This window comes from Somniosus microcephalus, chromosome 6 (genome assembly GCF_052327205.1).
Source record: "Somniosus microcephalus isolate GS21.2 chromosome 6, FLI_Smic_1.0, whole genome shotgun sequence".
NCBI lineage: Eukaryota > Metazoa > Chordata > Chondrichthyes > Squaliformes > Somniosidae > Somniosus > Somniosus microcephalus.
This window is the reverse complement of record NC_140992.1, coordinates 185,684,265-185,704,206: the sequence shown is the minus strand read 5'-3', so window position 1 is coordinate 185,704,206 and position 19,942 is coordinate 185,684,265. Positions and strand designations below refer to the sequence as shown.

General features: G+C 53.2%; 1 protein-coding gene across 1 annotated transcript in view; it reads right to left on the bottom strand.

Moving 5' to 3' along the window:
- The window catches only part of e2f4 (E2F transcription factor 4), an 86,432-nt gene extending 70,795 nt beyond the window's left edge, over positions 1–15,637 (bottom strand). The window contains exon 1 of the mRNA XM_085991014.1: positions 15,319–15,637. Coding sequence (XP_085847140.1) covers positions 15,319–15,435 — 117 coding nt within the window. The 5' untranslated portion in view covers positions 15,436–15,637. The remainder of the gene's footprint in view (positions 1–15,318) is intronic.
- Between the last annotated feature and the right edge of the window lie 4,305 nt (positions 15,638–19,942).

The following is a 19,942-nucleotide window of genomic DNA, read 5'->3' as shown; positions in this document are numbered from 1 at the left end:
TGCCAATCGTCACTCACACGTCAAGAATGGCCACTTGGCTGGGGTGTGGGAGGACAGCCGGTGCCCGTGGGAACCCCAGCCCAGCTCTCGGAGGCCTTCACAAGAGATGGGGAGAAATGCAGAGCCAAAAAAATACACCATGTAAAATGTGGCCACGTGTAATGGGATCTCGAGACGGCTGTGCTCCAGGACAGGCTGGGCCACAGGCCTGAGATTCAAGGCTCCCACTGCACCCCCAGAAGAGGTTGCTAGGTAACGAGTAGTGTCGGTCGTGGCTCAGTGGGTTGCACTGTTCGAAGAAGAGCAGGGGAGTTCTCCCCGGTGTCCTGGCCAGTATTTATCCAACAATCAACATCACTATAAAACAGATTCTCTGGTCATTATCACATTGCTCTTTGTAGTACTTTGCTGTGCACAAATTGGCTGCTGCATTACCTACATTTCTGTCTTCTCAGGTGGATGTAAAACATCCCACAGCACTATTCAAAGAAGAGCAGGGGAGTTCTCTCTGGTGTCCTGGCCAATATTTATCCCTCAACCAACATCATTAAAACAGATTCTCTGGTCATTATCACACTGCTGTTTATGATCTTGCTGTGCGCAAATTAGTTGCCTTGTTTCCTACATTACAAGTGACTTCAAAAGTACTTTGGGACATCCTGAGGTTGTCATATTAACGCAGGTCTTTTTTTTTTATTAAGCTTTCTGGGTGTCGGGTTAAAATGGTAAGACCCACGAAAGGAAAATATACCAAAATAAAATTCAAATATACTCCGCAAATTTGACTTTTTTCAAATTCTTTGCCAGTTTTCCTTCATAACAAGGCCAGGTCATGTTTGAGCTTCCTAACTAAACGATGACTGCTGGGAGATGTTCCTGACTCTAAGACCAAGAGCCACCAGCCCCCGTGAACTGAGATTGAACATAGCCACGCCAGTGCGCTGACGGACCTTAAAGTATTTGCTCCAATGGGTTTGTTTTGTGGACGGAAAACACCGGTTGCAAATAGCACAGCCTAAAAATAAAAGGCTCAAATAAGCATCAAAAACTTACAAAAAACAAAACAGCGAAAAGCAGAAAGCGAGCTCACATCACCCAACCCCCCCGACCGGGGAAAATCCCAGACATAAACATCTGGGCCGTTGAAGGAGTGAAATGACTGTGAGCCCGCTCAGTGTTACTGTCCAATGAGCCACTGACACATTCACACGCTTCATCTGGCGTGTCTTGTGGGCTGTTGATCAATGAGACGGGTGGGGCAGGGAACAGGGGCAAAATGGCAGCTGGACGCCTCAGACTGGCAGACGCACGTGAGCCCAATCGTCCTCAGAAACGGGTATGCCCCGCGATGAAGATGGGAAAAGTCCGACAGCAGCTAGGCCTCGGCTCTTCGCTGCCCCCCCTCCCCCAAGTCCAATGTTCTCCCTTCTTCTCCTGACACTGTCTGGCGTACGGTCCCGCAGGCACCAGAACTAGGTTGGAGCAGTCGAAGGCAAGCAATTTGACCACGGAGGGATCGCAGCTGTAGTCAGCACCTGAGGCGCCATCCAGACTGATGGCTACCAGGAGAGTGAATGCTGGTCGCTGCCTGGTGACGGCATTGCCAACTCGGCTGGGATTGGCCAACTCGACACAGAGGATGCTGCAAACCCCTGACCGTAGTCAGGTGGGCACGAGTTCAAGTCTCACTCAAGAGAACTTAGCCCATAATCTAGGCCGACACTCCAGTACAATACTGAGGGAGTGCTGCACTATCAGAGGAGACGTCTTTTGAATGAGACGTTAAACCGAGGACCCAGCTGCTCTCTCAGGTGGACGTAAAAGATTGCACTGTCACTATTTTGAAGAACAGCAGGGGAGTTCTCCCCGGTGTCCTGGCCAACATTTATCCCTCAACCAACGCCTTAAAACAGGTGATCTGGTTGTTATCACATTGCTGTGCGTGGGAGCTTGCTGTGCACAAATTGGCTGCTGCGTCTCCTACATTACAACAGTAACTACACTTCAAAAGTACTTCATTGGCTGTAAAGAGCTTTGGGACGTCCTGAGGTGGTGAAAGGCGCTATATAAATGCAAGTCTTTCTTCTTTGTTTTGCATAGTTCAATTCCACGTCACTCACTGTCCCACAAAGCAGACCAGCTCTCCTTTACTTTCAGAAGTGCAACTGGCTTTGGAAGGTTTGTGGACACTCCCTAACTTCACTCTCCACAGGTGAGGAAACCCTTGCCCCAGGCAGCAGGATTTCCAATAATAACCTCCTCCTGCCCGGACTCACCGTTTCGTCGAGAAACTCCCGGCTCAACCACTGAATCGCCGGGTTTCAGCACAATAATTACTCACTCCTCAACAACACACCTTTCCAAGTTCCGACCAATCTGTAGAATCATACAGCACAGGAGGCCGCCATTCGGCCCATCGTGCCTGTGCCGGCTCTTTGAAAGAGCTGTCCAATTATTCCCACTACCCTGGCTCTTTCCCCACAGTCCTACACATTTCCTTTTCCAGTTTATATCCAATTCCTATTTGAAAGTTAGTACTAAACCTGCTTCATCCACCCTTTCAGGCAGTGCATTCCTGATCACAACAACTCACTGCGTAGAAAAAACTCTCATCTCCCCCCTGGTTCTTCTGCCAATGATCGTAAATCGGTGTCCTCTGGTTACTGACCCTCCTGCTGCTGGAAACTCTTTCTCCTTATTTACTCTATCAAAACTTCTCAGAATTTTGAACACCTCTATCAAATCTCCCCTTAACCTTCTCTGCTCCAAGAAGAACAACCCCAGCTTCTCCAGTCCCTCCACATAACTAAAGTCCCTCATCCCTGGTACCTCCTCTGCACCCCCTCTAAGGTCTTGACATCCTTCCTAAAGTGTGGTGCCCAGATTTGAACACAATACTCCAGCTGGGACCTAACCAGTGTTGTTTAAAGGTTTAGCATAACTTCCTTGCTGTTGTACTCTATTAATAAAGCCAAGGATCCCGTATGCTTTTTTTAAACAGCCTGTACAAGTGGAACAGTTTGCTACTTTTAAGATTTCTGGGATGGAGCCTTGGCGGGTTTATCCAGACCAGCAAGGTTCCAGATCCCACCCCTGGTCTGTGCTGGATTAGCTGATCGTAGCTCAGAGGCAGCATCAGGGGCCTACGGTTGCCCTCAGTGCAAGCGGTTCAGAGGGTGCCCTCAGCCAGGATTCCAGTTCCCACTGGATGCCCAGCAACTCCTGCTGAACGCGTGTGGATATCAGGAACGTTGGAGCCACAGATACAACCCTCAGACTGCTACACCCACCCCCCCACATACAAACCTCGCACTGTCGCCCCCGCCACCCCTGAGAAGAAACCGCAGAGCGGAGGGCCCTGCTGTATCGCAATCAGAGGCACTGTGCGGCCCTCAAGACAGCGCCAGTACCGGGGAGGAGGGGGATCACATTGCGGGGGTGGGTATACCCCTTGACCAATTCAGAGCGCTCCCCCCCCCGAATACAACCTGTCCGACCGGAATCCCCCAATACCGTCCCAGCGAGTTGTCCGAGGTCAGATCGCAGGTTAACAAAACATTTCTACAAAACACAGCGGATCCGCTCGCTGGGCCCATTCCACCCATTCCCCCGCCCACCCTCCTGCCAGTTTTCTCCTCTCTACCCCCACCTCCATTCCCAATGGCACCGGCTCCTGTCGGGCCATCGTTCCCACAATGGCCCTAATGACCATCCTTCATTTATGAACCAAGATCGGCCAGGTTATTCAACTGTATGAGGCATCCTCATTTGGACCCCGAGGCATTATTATCCGCCCTCACCTGCTCAGGGGGCACCAAGTGCAATGGCAGGATCCGAACCGGGGACCTCCCTCGTCTGTGCCCTCAGCACCTCACCCCAGGGCACAACATCACACTCACCTGCCAGGGCACCAGCCACTGGACACTTGGACAACGGGCACGAGTGTTTCAACTTCCAATCGGGATCGCTGGCAGTAAGGACTGGGAGCGCAGCTGATTCTCTTCCCCCCACCCCCACACCAACCACTCCCAAAACCAAGGGTGTTAGCCCACTGCGATCAGCTAACTCAGCACAGACCAAGGGTCAAAGTCGGCATCGTCCTGGCCCCCACAGGTCAGTGGCAGAGATTTGGCCCGCGTGGTGGGGGGGGTAGGGGAAAGCGGCGTCACATCTGAACGCTGGGTGTCCACGACCCACGGTGGGGCTCCGCCAGCTTACAGCCATTAACTGGCAGGCACCGTGACTCGCTCCCGCGAAAGGGGGGTGGGGGGGGGGAAATGATAGATCCCAATGCGCAGCCAGTTATGCCACGGAGAGAAGGAAAGGCCGAGGGCAAACGGGCATCACTGCGAGGAGCAACACCCCTCCTCTCCACCTCCACCCCGGAGGCGGCTAGAGGGCCGATAGCCCACCGCAGAGCGAGCAGTTGAAGCGAGCCAATCCGTGCCAGGGATAGCGTCACCCTTGGATCGTATTGTGGAACAGCCAGTCCCGACAGCACATCTCTGTCACTACGGTAATGCAGCACCGCACACCACTCAGTGCCGACGGAGCGTTCGGTGAATCTTTTGCGCTCAGTTGAGGCGAGGGGCGTTGGGAGGATGGAATACACCCTTCAGGCATCCAGTTAATTAACTTCAGCTCAGTCACCCGGCATCTTTCGCTGAACAGAGAGCTGCTTGTGACAGAAGCACAACTCGTGACAGAAGCACAGCTCCCCACCGACAACAGTACACTAGGAGTCCAAGGCATGGCCACCCACACCCAGGACGCTGCCTATCCAGCCCAGTGCTGTAACATACTAAAAGCCTTGCGCATTGGCACACATCTGTTATCTCCCATCACACATCAGACGTCACAGTTTTGCCTATTTGACAGCGAGCAATGCCACAGGTGATCTGCTAGCAATAATATGATATTAACATGCAAAAATGCAGCAAATTAGCACTGATGATTCAGTTAGTTAACTGGCGAGATGATGGTGCTTTGAAGTAACGATATTTAAAATCTGAATTTCTAACAGCTCTTCTGAACGAAGTATTCACCGTATTCCGTGGTCTGTGCACGGCCCGAGGTCAATGATAGGCAGCCAGCTGACTCAGAGACAGAGAGATTTGGACACTGGGTCCGAATCCACCGCTGGTGACCCCCCAGACCGCTGGCGCCACCGCCGACGCACACATGGTGTGAGCACTCCTCCGACTGGCATCACCTGCATTTGACACCAGTCACAACAAAAAGTAGTGGTGTTCCCGTGCCGTTTCAAACAGAAAACGACCATCCCCCCCAAAAGATTAGGAAACCGTCCCAGTGCGCACACCCAAAATCGAGGCTGCCCATCCTGACGGAGCAGCGGTGATAAATCGCAGGCACGTGCAGAGTGCTAGGTCTCATTAAACCAGACTCCAATTGGGACATTAGTCGGAGCAGTGACACCGGCTACAGTGCACAAGTGTGGTGTATGAAATGATACAGTGCAGGAGGCGGCAATTCGGCCCATCGCGCCTGTGGTGTAGGCAGGTTGTTTTAGCATTGCCCACCCTGCACCCTGCCAGCAAGGTGCCGTTCAGCAGAGCACCCCCTACAGCAGTGGTGTCCAGTACACGGCCCAATGGCCCCGCGACCCCCACCCACCCCAACTTTGACCAGCCCTGTGGTTCTTCACTGACTAGTTCTCGTCCCCTGGACCGTGGGAAATTTAAAAAGCTGCTTCCTGATTGGTGCATTTAAACCAATCAAGGAGCAGCAATTTCCCACCAATCAGGAGTCACCGTTCAGGGGCATGAAGCTGGAAGAGGTTGAAAACACAACGAGACGGATTCCATTTCCCACAACAGCCACCTTGACAGTCCAAACGACACTGCCAGCTTGGTGCTCAGCTGTGGGCAGTTTTGTACCCGTGCCCACTGAAACTGGACACAGACTGCCCAACCTCGTTTCAGAGAGGACCCCATCACCCTACAGACAGGAGGGTCATCCCAGCACTGGGCTGGACCTCAACTCTGGTCCCACAGGTGAAAGGTCACCACCTGCCAGCTTACTTTCAGGACAGCTTTCATAATTTGAACCTTTGGGTTTTTTTAAACTTAAAAAACACAAAACAACATCGCCAACAAATCACTGAGCGCATTTCCCCAGAGATCATTCCAGGAACAGCTCTACCATCGAGTATTATTCCTGTAAAGTAACTACAAGTTCCTAGTTCTTCTACCTTGACACGAATCTATCTGCTGAGTCAGAAGATCTGCACATACTACTTCAGCTACTACAGCAGCATTGGACTGGGCCAGACTCCTCCATTGCCACTCTTCTCCGAGCCAGACTAGGCCAGATCTAGCACGTGTTGAAATCTCCCCCCCTCCCCACCCACCTCCCAAATCCAGCCAGTGAGCCACGAGTAGCTGCCACTGCAGATCTCCATCTGGTAACCATGCATATAAATCGGCAACTTCCACCCAATGAGAGCAGGGAGAACTGCACATCGGCAGAGGCACGAACCTCTGACTGGCCAAACACCAGCCTCCTGCTAGTATTAAATAACCACTTGTGCAATCTCTCGCGAACATCCCAAAGCACGACTTAAACACAAGGAATTTTTTTTTTTTTTTTTTTCGTGGAGTGACTTACGCAGGCAAGCATGGCCACCATTTTGCGTGTAAAGACAAACAGAGAGGAGTGAGCTGTTGGTCTGTTTTGGCGGGCAGTGTTGGTTGGAAGGAGGAATGGCAGCCAAGACACCCTGCCCATCTCCGAATAGTGGCAGGAGATCTCGCACATCCACCCGAACCGCTGGAACAGGTAGACAGGGCCTCGGAATAACGGCTCATCCGCAAGACGGCACCGGACAGTGCAGCACTCCCTTAGTACTGCACAGGAATGTCAGCCTACAGCTCAAGCCTCTGGGATGGGGCGTGACTAAAACCTAGAATGCAGTGTGGCACGGAATCATGTGGATCACAAGGTGGCGGTTCGGTTTCCTGCTCCCGCTCAGAGGTGGGTGATCTCGGGTGTGGCAGCGGCTGGAGTGTGACGATTACAGGCAAGGACAGGCTCCTGCTCAATCATGGCGCTTCTCCAGAGTGGAATAGCCCCCTGCCGTTCACCGCCTGAGCGAAGAGTGGCCAACTGGGATGGGATGGTGGAAGGCTGCCAAGGCAGCACCAACTGTACCCCAATGAGACTCATCACATCAACCGGGGGGGGGGGGGGGACACTGGTGAGGAAAAACGCTGAACTTAGAAACAGCAGACAGCCCCCCACTCCCCACCTTGTAGTCTGACGCTCTGCCTTGTCCATGACCAGGCCACCTAAAGTCAACACAGGAGCAACCAAACATTCCCACTCCAACTGCTTGTCAATCCCTGGCACTTTTTATTGAAATTAATTTTCAGGGTATGGGTGTCACTGGTAAGGCCAGCATTTATCGCCCAGCCCCAGTTGCTCCGAGAAGGTGGTGGTGAGCCGCCATCTTGAACCGCTGCAGTCAGTGTGGTGAAGATACTCCCACAGTGCTGTTAGGGAGGGGGTTTATTCTTTGTAGCAGTTCTGTGCGGCTTGCTAGGCCACTTCAGAGGGCAAGTAAGAGTCAACCACGTTGGTGTGAGACTGGAGTCACATATCGACCAGAATGGGTAAAGAAGACAGGTTTCCTTCCCTAAAGGACATTATTGAACCGAGTGGGTTTTTATGACAATCACTTCATGGGGTCACTTTGACTCTGAATAAAAAAAATTTGAGGATGTAACTGGTAAAATAGATAAGGGAGAACCAGTGGATGTGGTGTATTTGGACTTTCAGAAGGCTTTCGATAAGGTCCCGCATAAGAGATTAGCGTTTAAAGTTAAGGCACATGGGATTGGGGGCAAGGTATTGACTTGGATAGAGAACTGGTTGGCAGACAGAAAGCAAAGAGTAGGAATTAACGGCTCTTTTTCCGAGTGGCAGGCAGTGACTAGTGGGGTACCGCAGGGATCAGTCCTTGGACCCCAGCTACTCACAATATATATTAATGATCTAGACGAGGGAACTAGATGTAATATCTCCAAGTTTGCAGACGACACAAAGCTGGGTGGGCGTGTGTGCTGTGAGGAGGATGCCGAGAAACTCCAGTATGATTTGGACAGGTTGGGTGATTGGGCGGAAGCATGGCAGATGCAATATAATGTGGATAAATGCGAGGTTATCCACTTTGGTGTCAAAAACAGGCAGGCAGATTATCTGAATGGCAATAGATTGGGAGAAGGGGAAGTGCAACGAGACCTGGGCGTCCTTGTGCACCAGTCGCTGAAGGTAAGCATGCAGGTGCAGCAGATGGTTAATAAGGCAAATGGTATGTTGGCCTTCGTAGCGAGAGGGTTTGAGTACAGGAACAAGGATGTCTTGCTGCAGTTGTACAGGGCCTTGGTGAGACCACATCTTGAGTATTGTGTGCAGTTTTGGTCGCCTTATCTGAGGAAGGATGTTCTTGTCATGGAAGGAGTGCAGCGAAGATTCACCAAGCTGATACCTGGGATGGCAGGAATGACGTACGAGGAGAGATTGGGTCGATTGGGCTTATACTCGCTGGAGTTTAGAAGAATGAGAGGGGATCTCATTGAAACTTATAAAATTCTAACAGGACTAGACAGACTAGATGCAGGAAGGATGTTCCCGATGGTCAGGGAGTCCAGAACCAGGGGTCACAGTCTAACGATAAGGGGTAAGCCATTTAGGACAGAGATGAGGAGGAATTTCTTCACCCAGAGAGTGGTGAACCTGTGGAATTCTCTACCACAGAAGGCAGTGGAGGCCAATTCATTAAATATATTCAAGAAGGAGTTAGATATATTTCTTAAGGCTTTAAAGGGATCAAGGGATATGGAGAGAAGGCAGGAACAGGGTTCTGAATTTGGATGATCAGCCATGATCTCATTGAATGGCGGAGAAGGCTCGAGGAGCCGAATGGCCTACTCCTGCTCCTATCTTCTATGTACCTATGTTCCCACCTTTCGGTGGGGGTTGGAGAAGACATGACAATGTGGGTGCTGCAGATGTATCTGATTCCCTGGGCTAGGGAGAGGGGAAAAAAAACTGATCAACTCAGCCAGGGTTCCTGCTCCACTGTCCAGCGACCCCTGCTAGCCCAGACTCCTAGCCTTGAGTATACAACAGTCTACACCAGAACTGAGCTCCGCTGAAAATCTCTACGCAGCCATGTAGTCCACAACGCGCATTGTTCACACGTCAAGGGCGGCTGCTAAATGGCGATGTATTGGTGGGCTATCTCTGCCCTTTGAACCTTAACCCAAACATCAGTTGGAGGAAAGAGACAAGGGGGGAGGGGGGATAAAATGGGCAAAGTTAGACTGGGGAAAAATAAAAGGAAATATCAAAAGCTGAACAAACTGCCCTGGCATACTTCTGAGCAACAGGCCCGAGAGCAGGCCAGACTTCCTATCAACTTCACCCAGGGCACGGCCCAGGGCACAAGAGGACCTACAGGGGAGGGAAGCCGGGGAAGTGAATATTGCAAGAAGTTCGGCCATCAGTAAGCAGCTTATTCAAATAAATTCCACCTCTTCAAGGAGAAAAATGCCGTGTTGAAGCAATTACGAAAATTCTAAACTGCAGATAATTCACTTTTAATTATGGGTGTTCGCAACGTTAACAGAAGTTACAATGGCTTCTAAGGGTCAAAGGTGAAGGATCATTAAGGGGGTGTCATGGGTTCCAGGGGAGTGGAATAGCTAGCTCCATTCATGACACCCTAAGCATTCCTTCACCTTTGACCCTCCAAGGCCATTTTAACTTCCTGTCGGGAGATCATGAATGGAACAAAGCTCCCTTGCTGGTGACAGGGGGAAGCAGGACTGCAGAAGACCAAGGATACATCTTTGTCATGCTCCACCGTTCAGTACAAAGCACGCAGAGACACAGCCGCATGCAATGGAACTGCCCCCGTTCCCTGGCACTCTGGGGGTGGCACACGGAGCCAATATACCCCAGAATACCGGGCTGGAATCTCAAAGTCTTGGTAAACCACACTCCTGCGATTCCAAGGCTAACACAGGGAGGCCGTGAGCGGCAAGCAGAGCTTTTTGGATATATGATAAAACAATTCGAGCTGCAGGGCACTAGCTCGCAAGTGAGATCCCACTTTTGTTTTGGAGTGATTATTGACACCACAGGTGAGTTGGAGGTGGGGCGGGACTTGTAGATTTAATTTACAGTCTCCGAACTCATGGCCGAAACGACAGCAAACAATGTCTCCCAACTACAGCAGGATTATTTGTCCAGCAGAATGCAGTGAGTGGAGGATAGTTACATAAGGCAGATTATGTGCGTAAAATCAATTCCAGTCACTTACAGCAGTGCGGTCTCCAGGCATGATTGACGGGGGAATTAACCAATCATCTCCATTCTGGCCGGGAATAGTGGTGCCACTCTATGCAGCTGCGTAGTTTGAGCCCTCGGTTACATACAGTAGAGAATCTTTCCGCGACCTGCTCCAAATTATTCCCCGATTATAAATGCCATGAGTCATTCACCCAGTCTGGACAGGGAACAACGGCAGACTATTCAACGATGAGAGGAATCACGCCCCAGCCTGATGCTGACATGCGCACCTAAGAGTAGGAACCCTGGGTGATTCCCCCAACCTCCAACCCCCAGCCTGGGGTGCTGAGGACAACAACATCACCCTGACAGCTGCCCAGCTGGGATCAGCACCGAGCAGGAGTTGAAGCGTTTAACGGTTGTGGGGCAGAGCAGCAAACACTTGGAACTCTCAAAATATCCAACTGCAGAGCCCAGGCCGAAGGTCAGGACAACACGAACCAGTTTATAGATGTCAGCGGACCAGCTCAGTGACAGTTCCTTTAACTAAGTAACCCAGCCAAAAGGCCTGGGCCCCAGACCAGTACTGTTGAATATCCAGGGTACGATTTCGCCCCTCCCCCGAACTCGACCCGGGGTACGACCCCCCCCCCCCGACTCGACCCGGGGTACGGCCCCCCCCTCCCTGACTCGACCTGGAGTACGGCCCCCACTCCCTGACTCGACCTGGAGTACGGCCCCCACTCCCTAACTCGACCCGGGGTACGACCCCCTCTCCCCGACTCGACCCGGGGTACGACCCCCCCATCCTAACTCGACCCGGGGTACGACCCCCCCGCTCCCCGACTCGACCCGGGATACGGCCTCCCCTCCGACTCGACCCGGGGTACCACCCCCCCTCCCCGACTCGACCCGGGGTACGACCCCCCCCTCCCCGACTCGGGGTACGACCCCCCCCTCCCCGACTCGACCCGGGGTACGACCCCCCCTCCCCGACTCGACCCGGGGTACGACCCCCCCCTCCCCGACTCGACCCGGGGTACGACCCCCCCCTCCCCGACTCGACCCGGGGTACGACCCCCCCTCCCCGACTCGACCCGGGGTACGACCCCCCCCTCCCCGACTCGACCCGGGGTACGACCCCCCCCTCCCCGACTCGACCCGGGGTACGACCCCCCCCTCCCCGACTCGACCCGGGGTACGACCCCCCCTCCCCGACTCGACCCGGGGTACGACCACCCCTCCCCGACTCGACCCTGGGTACGACCCCCCCCTCCCTGACTCGACCCGAGGTACGACCCCCCCATCCTAACTCGACCCGGGGTACGACCCCCCCCTCCCTAACTCGACCCGGGGTACGACCCCCCCTCCCTAACTCGACCCGGGGTACGACCCCCCCCCTCCCTAACTCGACCCGGGGTACGACCCCCCCCCCTCCCTAACTCGACCCGGGGTACGACCCCCCCCTCCCTAACTCGACCCGGGGTACGACCCTCCCCTCCTCGACCCGGGGTACGACCCCCTCCCTAACTCGACCCGGGGTACGACCCCCTCCCTGACTCGACCCGGGGTACGACCCCCACCCCCCTCCCTGACTCGACCCGGGGTACGACCCCCCCCCCTGACTCGACCCGGGGTACGACCCCCCCTCCCTAACTCGACCCGGGGTACGACCCCCACTCCCTGACTCGACCCGGGGTACGACCCCCATCCCCCTCCCTGACTCGACCCGGGGTACGACCCCCCCCCCTGACTCGACCCGGGGTACGACCCCCCCTCCCTAACCCGACCCGGGGTACGACCCCCACTCCCTGACTCAACCCGGGGTACGACCCCCCCTCCCCGACTCGACCCGGGGTACGACCACCCCTCCCCGACTCGACCCTGGGTACGACCCCCCCCTCCCTGACTCGACCCGAGGTACGACCCCCCCATCCTAACTCGACCCGGGGTACGACCCCCCCCTCCCTAACTCGACCCGGGGTACGACCCCCCCTCCCTAACTCGACCCGGGGTACGACCCCCCCTCCCTAACTCGACCCGGGGTACGACCCCCCCCCTCCCTAACTCGACCCGGGGTACGACCCCCCCCTCCCTAACTCGACCCGGGGTACGACCCCCTCCCTGACTCGACCCGGGGTACGACCCCCACCCCCCTCCCTGACTCGACCCGGGGTACGACCCCCCCCCTGACTCGACCCGGGGTACGACCCCCCCTCCCTAACTCGACCCGGGGTACGACCCCCACTCCCTGACTCGACCCGGGGTACGACCCCCATCCCCCTCCCTGACTCGACCCGGGGTACGACCCCCCCCCCGACTCGACCCAGGGTACGACCCCCCCTCCCTAACTCGACCCGGGGTACGACCCCCACTCCCTGACTCGACCCGGGGTACGACCCCCACCCCCCTTCCTGACTCGACCCGGGGTACGACCCCCACCCCCCTCCCTGACTCGACCCGGGGTACGACCCCCACCCCCCTCCCTGACTCGACCTGGGGTACGACCCCCCCCCCCCGACTCGACCCGGGGTACGACCCCCCCCCCCTTCCTGACTCGACCCGGGGTACAACCCCCCCCTCCCTAACTCGACCCGGGGTACGGCCCCCCCTCCCTAACTCGGCCCGGGGTACGACCCCCCCCCCCGGACTCGACCCGGGGTACGACCCCCCCCCGGACTCGACCCGGGGTACGACCCCCCTCCCTAACTCGACCCGGGGTACAACCCACCCCCCGGACTCAACCCGGGGTACAACCCCCCTCCCTAACTCGACCCGGGGTATGACCCCCTCTCCCTAACTCGACCCGGGGTACGACCCACCCCCCGGACTCAACCCGGGGTACAACCCCCCTCCCTAACTCGACCCGGGGTATGACCCCCACTTGATCTGGAGTTCCCCCACTTCTTTCCCCTTTCCTGAACTCCACCTGAGATACAGGTCCACAGTAGCAACCACCCTCCATAACATAACACAGGGGGGTAATCCTTATCTGTGAGCCCAGAAAGTCACCAGGCTATTCGACTGTGTGAGAGACGCATTAAGTATGAACATCTTCATTGGGCCTCCACATGTGTCCTCTCTCGCAGGACACGCTGAGCAGTGATAGAAGCACTTCTGTCTTGGCTGAGATAGAGTAACTCAGCACAGTTCAGGGGCTGAACCCTTGACCTTTTGCAAACTGTGTGTGGCACTGAACAATGCAACGATCCACTGAACCATCAGGGCAACTGTGTGTGCGTGTTTGTTGTTGAACAGACTCCAGCATTGTTTCAGGCCTTTCCAAACCGTGCAGCAAAGTGAAGGTCTACCTGTCCAACTCTGGAAACAGGCATTACCGAGCCAATCAAGCAGTGTCTGAGTGTGAATGAGCACAGCAGCAGTAGCAATGAATCTAGCAACAGGCAACCATGTACCGATTCACATGAATGGATCAGGCTCCTTTTTCTTCCAGTTTAATGCAAAATAGCCAGTAAAAGATATCATTTACCCCTCTGAAAATAATAGGGAGAGAGAGAGACCATGGCAAATAGGCACTTCAACTTTCTCCAAAACCTTGTACTGGATTGCCCTGATCTTTGGGTTTCAAGAAATAACCTTCCTGCCTGCACACCGTGCCTTTAAAATCAACGGATGTCATAAATATTTAGCAAACGCGGAATGGAAAATCAACCAAGAGGCATGACAAGTGATGAGGTGCCGGCAGAGGCTGTGTAGAGATCTAATTCCCGTTTTTTTTTGGGAGGGGGAGGGGGGGGGGCGAGTTAAGAGAACCCCCCCTAACTGCAGTCCTAATAACCCATGGCTTTTTTAAAATAAAAAACTAGGGTGCCAAGTGCCGGATGGGTGAGGGGTCCCGCAGACTGAGGGGCTGCGTCTAACGACCCTCCAATACACACACCGGACTGTCACAAACCACTGCACTAACTTGTGTGCGAGATACAAAATAGACCAGGAAACGGGGCTGTTGTGTGCGTTAAATAGGCACGCTGATTGCGGAGAGTGAGCGGCGAGTTAAAGGGATTGGTTGGAGGGCCGGCTCGCCCGGGGTTGCAGCGAGTGGAGTGCCGCTGGAGGCAGGGGGCAAGTGTCCCGGGTTGCAGCGAGTGGAGTGCCGCTGCAGGCAGGGGGCAAGTGTCCGGTGTTGCAGCGAGTGGAGTGCCGCTGCAGGCAAGGGCAGGGGGGCAAGTGCCCGGGATTGCAGCGAGTGGAGTGCCGCTGGAGGCAGGGGGCAAGTGCCCGGGGTTGCAGCGAGTGGAGTGCCGCTGGAGGCAGGGGGCAAGTGCCCGGGGTTGCAGCGAGTGGAGTGCCGCTGGAGGCAGGGGGCAAGTGTCCCGGGTTGCAGCGAGTGGAGTGCCGCTGGAGGCAGGGGGAAAGTGCCCGGGGTTGCAACAAGTGGAGTGCCGCTGGAGGCAGGGGGCAAGTGTCCCGGGTTGCAGCGAGTGGAGTGCCGCTGGAGGCAGGGGGCAAGTGTCCCGGGTTGCAGCGAGTGGAGTGCCGCTGGAGGCAGGGGGAAAGTGCCCGGGGTTGCAGCAAGTGGAGTGCCGCTGGAGGCAGGGGGCAAGTGTCCCGGGTTGCAGCGAGTGGAGTGCCGCTGGAGGCAGGGGGAAAGTGCCCGGGGTTGCAGCAAGTGGAGTGCCGCTGGAGGCAGGGGGAAAGTGCCCGGGGTTGCAGCAAGTGGAGTGCCGTTGCAGGCAGGCAGGGGGGGAAAGTGCCCGGCCCGGCTGCGTTGCAGCAGGAGGTGCGCACGTGTTAGTTTCCCCCACACAAGGTTCGGATTTGGAACGCGGCGAGTGTATCCTTTCGGTGCTCAGTGTCTCCGTGTTCCAAACTCTCCCGCATGCTGCTGAAGCTGCACCAGCCGCGCCGGCCCTGTCACTTTCACCCGGCTCCTTCCCACACACTCACTCTACTGGCGAGTTTCACCCGCCACACCACCCCACCTCCTCCGATCGGACCCTTCCCTCCTTCCACTTTCGCTGTTCCTTCCCTTGGATTTCTCACCACTTTCAGGTCGAGCACGCCGTCCTTGGCCTCCTGCAGCAGGGACACGAACTTGGTGGTCAGGAGTCCCAGGCTTTTCTCGTGTCTGCTCGGAGTCTGCGGCAGAGACTCGGCCATCTTTTTCCTCCTCTCTGTTTTTTTTCCTCTCGCTCTCACACACAGTCCGTAGCCGTTAGCAGCGCGCAGCACGCCGGGACTGATTTGAACTAAGAGCAAACAGCAGCCCGGTCCGGCGAGGGGGCGTCCGCAAAGGGCAGTCGCTGCTGGTTTAGGGAGCGTCTGTGAAAATCAACGCGCACCCAACGACACGCAGCAGCGGCCCGGCTAATTCAGGGAGCATCTGCAAAAAGGCGGCGCTGGAGGAAACGCAGCTGTTTCAGGGAGAGTCTCCAAGAGATGACTCTAACGAAAAGTCATGTGCTTAGGGGCATCTGCGAAGGATAACACAGTGAAAAATGCACGAGAAATAAAGGGGGGGAAAGTATATGCTGAAAATCTAAAATAAAAATATAAAATGGTTCTGTACCCCAATCGTTAACATGCGGTGAATTTGCAGCAATTTCTGTTTTTAATTCCACAAGAGTTGTGGTTTAGGGAGTGTCAACCAATGGGATCATTCTCAGAACTGCAGAACAGTTAGGGAGCGTCTGTAAAAGTTAGCATTCAGAGAAAAAGGACCTGAAAATGACAACTCATGCAGGACAGACACGTGACGCAATGAGCACAAAGGTTAAAAGGGATTAAGGGCCATCGACAATGGACAGGCAGATTTTTTTATGGGGAGGGGAGGGGTAGTGGGGGGAGGGAATACAACAAAAAATTGCATTTATATCGCACCTTAATGTAGCAAATCACCCTAAGGTGCTTTACAGGAGCGTTATCAGACAAAAAAAATAGTACTATAGAAAAGACAAGGGAACACTACAAGATTACAAATGCAATAGGGGACCCGACAAGCATCCAGGGAATACGAACTATAGCCTGAGAGAGCTGACAGAATAATTCGCAAGTAATGGCAGAATGGTTGTGGCCAGCTGACAGTGGGAGTTTGTGGCGGACCATTCGTCTTCACTATTCCTCTTTGTGCTGCACACTCAGCAGGTAACTAGAGCCGCAAATACTCGCTCAAAGTTTTATTTGAAGTGGATGCCGCAGGTTGCACGGTGGTCACATCGTTGGCACGGTTTATTTTCACACTGACATCTGTTCTCAACTGCAATGGCCTTTGTGTGAAGTATGAAGCATGGTTCATGGAGATACAGCACTTACAGCAATGTTTAAAGGTGGCCAACAACACTTCCAAGTCTTTTTAAGATCGTCATTGATTTTTTTTCACATTCTCTGTTTTTGCACAAACTCTCCACAGCCTCTCCTCTTCGGTCCATCCTCTATGGTTTCTTTTTCGTAGAATCTTACAGCACAGGTCGCAAATGTAACACCACTATGCACAAAAGGAGGGAGAGAGAAAACCGGGAACTACAGGCCAGTTACCTGACATCAGTCGTCGGGAAAATGTTGGAATCCATTGTTAAGGAAGTGGTATCAGGGCACTTAGAAAATCATAACGTGATTAGGCAGAGTCAACATGGTTTTAGGAAAGGGAAATCATGTTTAACAAATTTATTAGAGTTTTTTGAGGATGTAACTAGCAGGGTAGATAAAGGGGAACCAGTGGATGTAGTATATTTGGATTTCCAAAAGGCATTTGATACGGTGCCACATAAAAGGTCATCGTCGTACGTGTCTTCATACTGTTCCCTTTGGGGAACTGTATGAAGTGGTGGAAGGATTTCTGGCCGTGATTAACGCTCCTTCCGTGACCGTAACCATCTTCGTACCAGCCATTAGGATGGTTAGTCCTATGGCAGGAAGGTTTTACGGGCTCCCACAACCCATACGGGGGGGGGGGGGCAGGGCACGGCACCCACACCCACGGACGCAAGTATCCCGCTGGATGTCAACCCAGAATTTAGAGCCGGAGCTCCGACTCCACTTGCCGGGACTGTCCGGAGCGGGGTTCGAAACCCTACGCCTTCTGGCCCAGCGGCGGGGATGCTACCGCTACGCCAAAGGCCCACTCCACATAAAAGGTTATTACACAAGATTAGGGCTCATGGGATTGGGGGGTAATATAGTAGCATGGATAGAGGATTGGTTAACGGACAGAAAGCAGAGTAGGGATAAACAGATCTTTTTTAGGTTGGCAGACTGTAACTAGTGGGGTGCCACAAGGATCAGTGCTGGGGCCTCAGCTATTTACAATCTATATTAATGACCTAGATGAAGGAACCGAGTGTAATGTATCCAAATTTGCTGATGATACAAAGCTAGGTGAGACAGTAAGCTGTGAGGAGAACAGAGTCTGCAAAGGGATATAGATAGACTAAGTGTGTGGGCAGTAAGGTGACAGATGGAGTATAATGTAGGGAAATGTGAGGTTATTCACTTTGGTAGGAAGAATAGAAAAACAGAATATTTTTTAAATGGTGAGAAACTTTAAAATGTTGGTGTTCTGAGAGATTTGGGTGTCCTCGTGCAAGAAACACAGAAAGCTAGCATGCAGGTACAGCAAGCAATAAGGAAGGCAAATGGCATGTTGGCCTTTATTGCAAGGGGGTTGGAGTATAAGAGTAAGGAAGTCTTGCTACAATTGTACAGGGCCTTGGTGAGACCACACCTGGAGTACTGTGCACAGTTTTGGTCTCCTTATCGAAGGAAGGATATACTTGCCTTGGAGGCGGTGCAACAAAGGTTAACTAGATTGATTCCTGGGATGACAGGGCTGTCCTATGATGAGAGATTGTGTAGAATGGGCCTATACTCTCTGGAGTTTAGAAGAATGAGAGGTGATTCAAGATTCTGAAGGGTATTGATAGGATAGATGCTGAGAGATTGTTTCCCCTGACTGCAGAGTCTAGAATTAGGGGGCATAGTCTCAGGATAAGGGGTCGGCTATTTAAGGCTGAGATGAGGAGGAATTTCTTCACTCAGAGGGTTGTGAATCTTTGGAATTCTCTGCCCCAGAGGGCTGTGAATGCTGAGTCTTTGAGTTTATTCAAGGCTGAGATCAATAGATTTTTAGGCTCTAGGGGAATCGAGGGATATGGAGATCGGGCGGGAAAGTGGAGTTGAGGTGGATGATCAGCCATGATCTTATTGAATGGAGGAGCAGGCTCCTGCTCCTACTTCTTATGTTTTTATGTTCAGAAGGAGGCCATTCGACCCATCATGCTTGTGCTGGCTCTTTTGAAAGAGCTATCCAGTTGGTTCCACTCCCCTGCTCTTTCCCCACAGTTCTGTAAATTATTCATTTCAAGATTATGTCCAATTTCCTTTTCAAAGTTACTATTGAATCTGTTTCCACCACCCTTTCAGGCAGTGTATTCCAGATCATAACAACTCGCTGAGTAAATAAAATACTCTTCATTTCCCCTCTGGTTCTTTTGCCAATTACCTTAAATCTGTGTCCTCAGGTTACTGACCCTCCCGCCAATGGAAACAGCTTCTCATTATTTATTCTGTCAAAACCCTTCATAATTTTGAACGCCTCTATTAAGTCGCCCCATAACCTTCTCTACTCTAAAGGAGAAAAATCCCAGCTTCTCTAATCTCTCCACTCTTTATAAGCCATTTTGCATATTTGCTCCCGTCTACCTCTCCCGCAAGCCAACTGACCCTTGCTGGGGAATGATTCCACAGGGCCCCTAACACAGCTGACTGCTGCTCATGCATGGGGCTCATGACCTCAGGACGTCCCAAATGATTTACAGCCAATGAAGCACTTTTGAAGTGTAGTCACTGTTGTAATGTAGGAAACACAGCAGCCATTTTGCACACAGCCAGCTCCCACACCCAGAAATGTGATAATCACCAGATAAGCTGTTTTCAAGTGCTGGTTGAGGGATAAATGTTGGTTATAAACTTCCCTGCTCTTCTTCGAATAGTGCCATGGGATCTTTTATGTCCACCTGACAGGGCAGATGGGGCCTCGGTTTAACATTTCAGCTGACAATGCAGCACTCCCTCACTGAAGATTGGGGAGTGAACCCAGGTCCTTCCTCGCTCGTTTAGTCTGTTTCACTCTGAGCCAAATGACCCATTATGAAAGTCCAAAACAGTAGTGTATCCACTGCCTGGATGCTCATCAAGGTGAAGGATGCCAGTGTAGAGTGGATACTTTCTCTACGTTTAATACAGTGTCTGCAAGTGCCGTTACAGATCAGGTTGTCTGCAGAGTAAACTTCCCATGCTCTGATTTTGACATGGTTGATCATACCATTCTTTGCTGCTACCCCTCCTCTGTAGTCCAACTCTGACACTGGCTCCTCATGGGTCCAGTCCTACTTATCCAAACTTTGCCAGCACATCTCCTGCAATGGCACGATAGCTTCACCTGTGGTGCTCAGATGCTCAGCGTGTGCCAAGATTCCACCTTGTTCCTCATCTATATGTTGCCCCCTTGGCCACATTACCCATAATCATATCTACGCTGATGAGACCCAGCGTTACATCTCCATTACCACTCTCGGTTCCACAACTGTCCCCATGTTGTCCAGTCATGGTTGAGCCTGAACTTCTTGCAAAACCAAAACCAAAACCACCATATTCTACCACCATGCCGTAC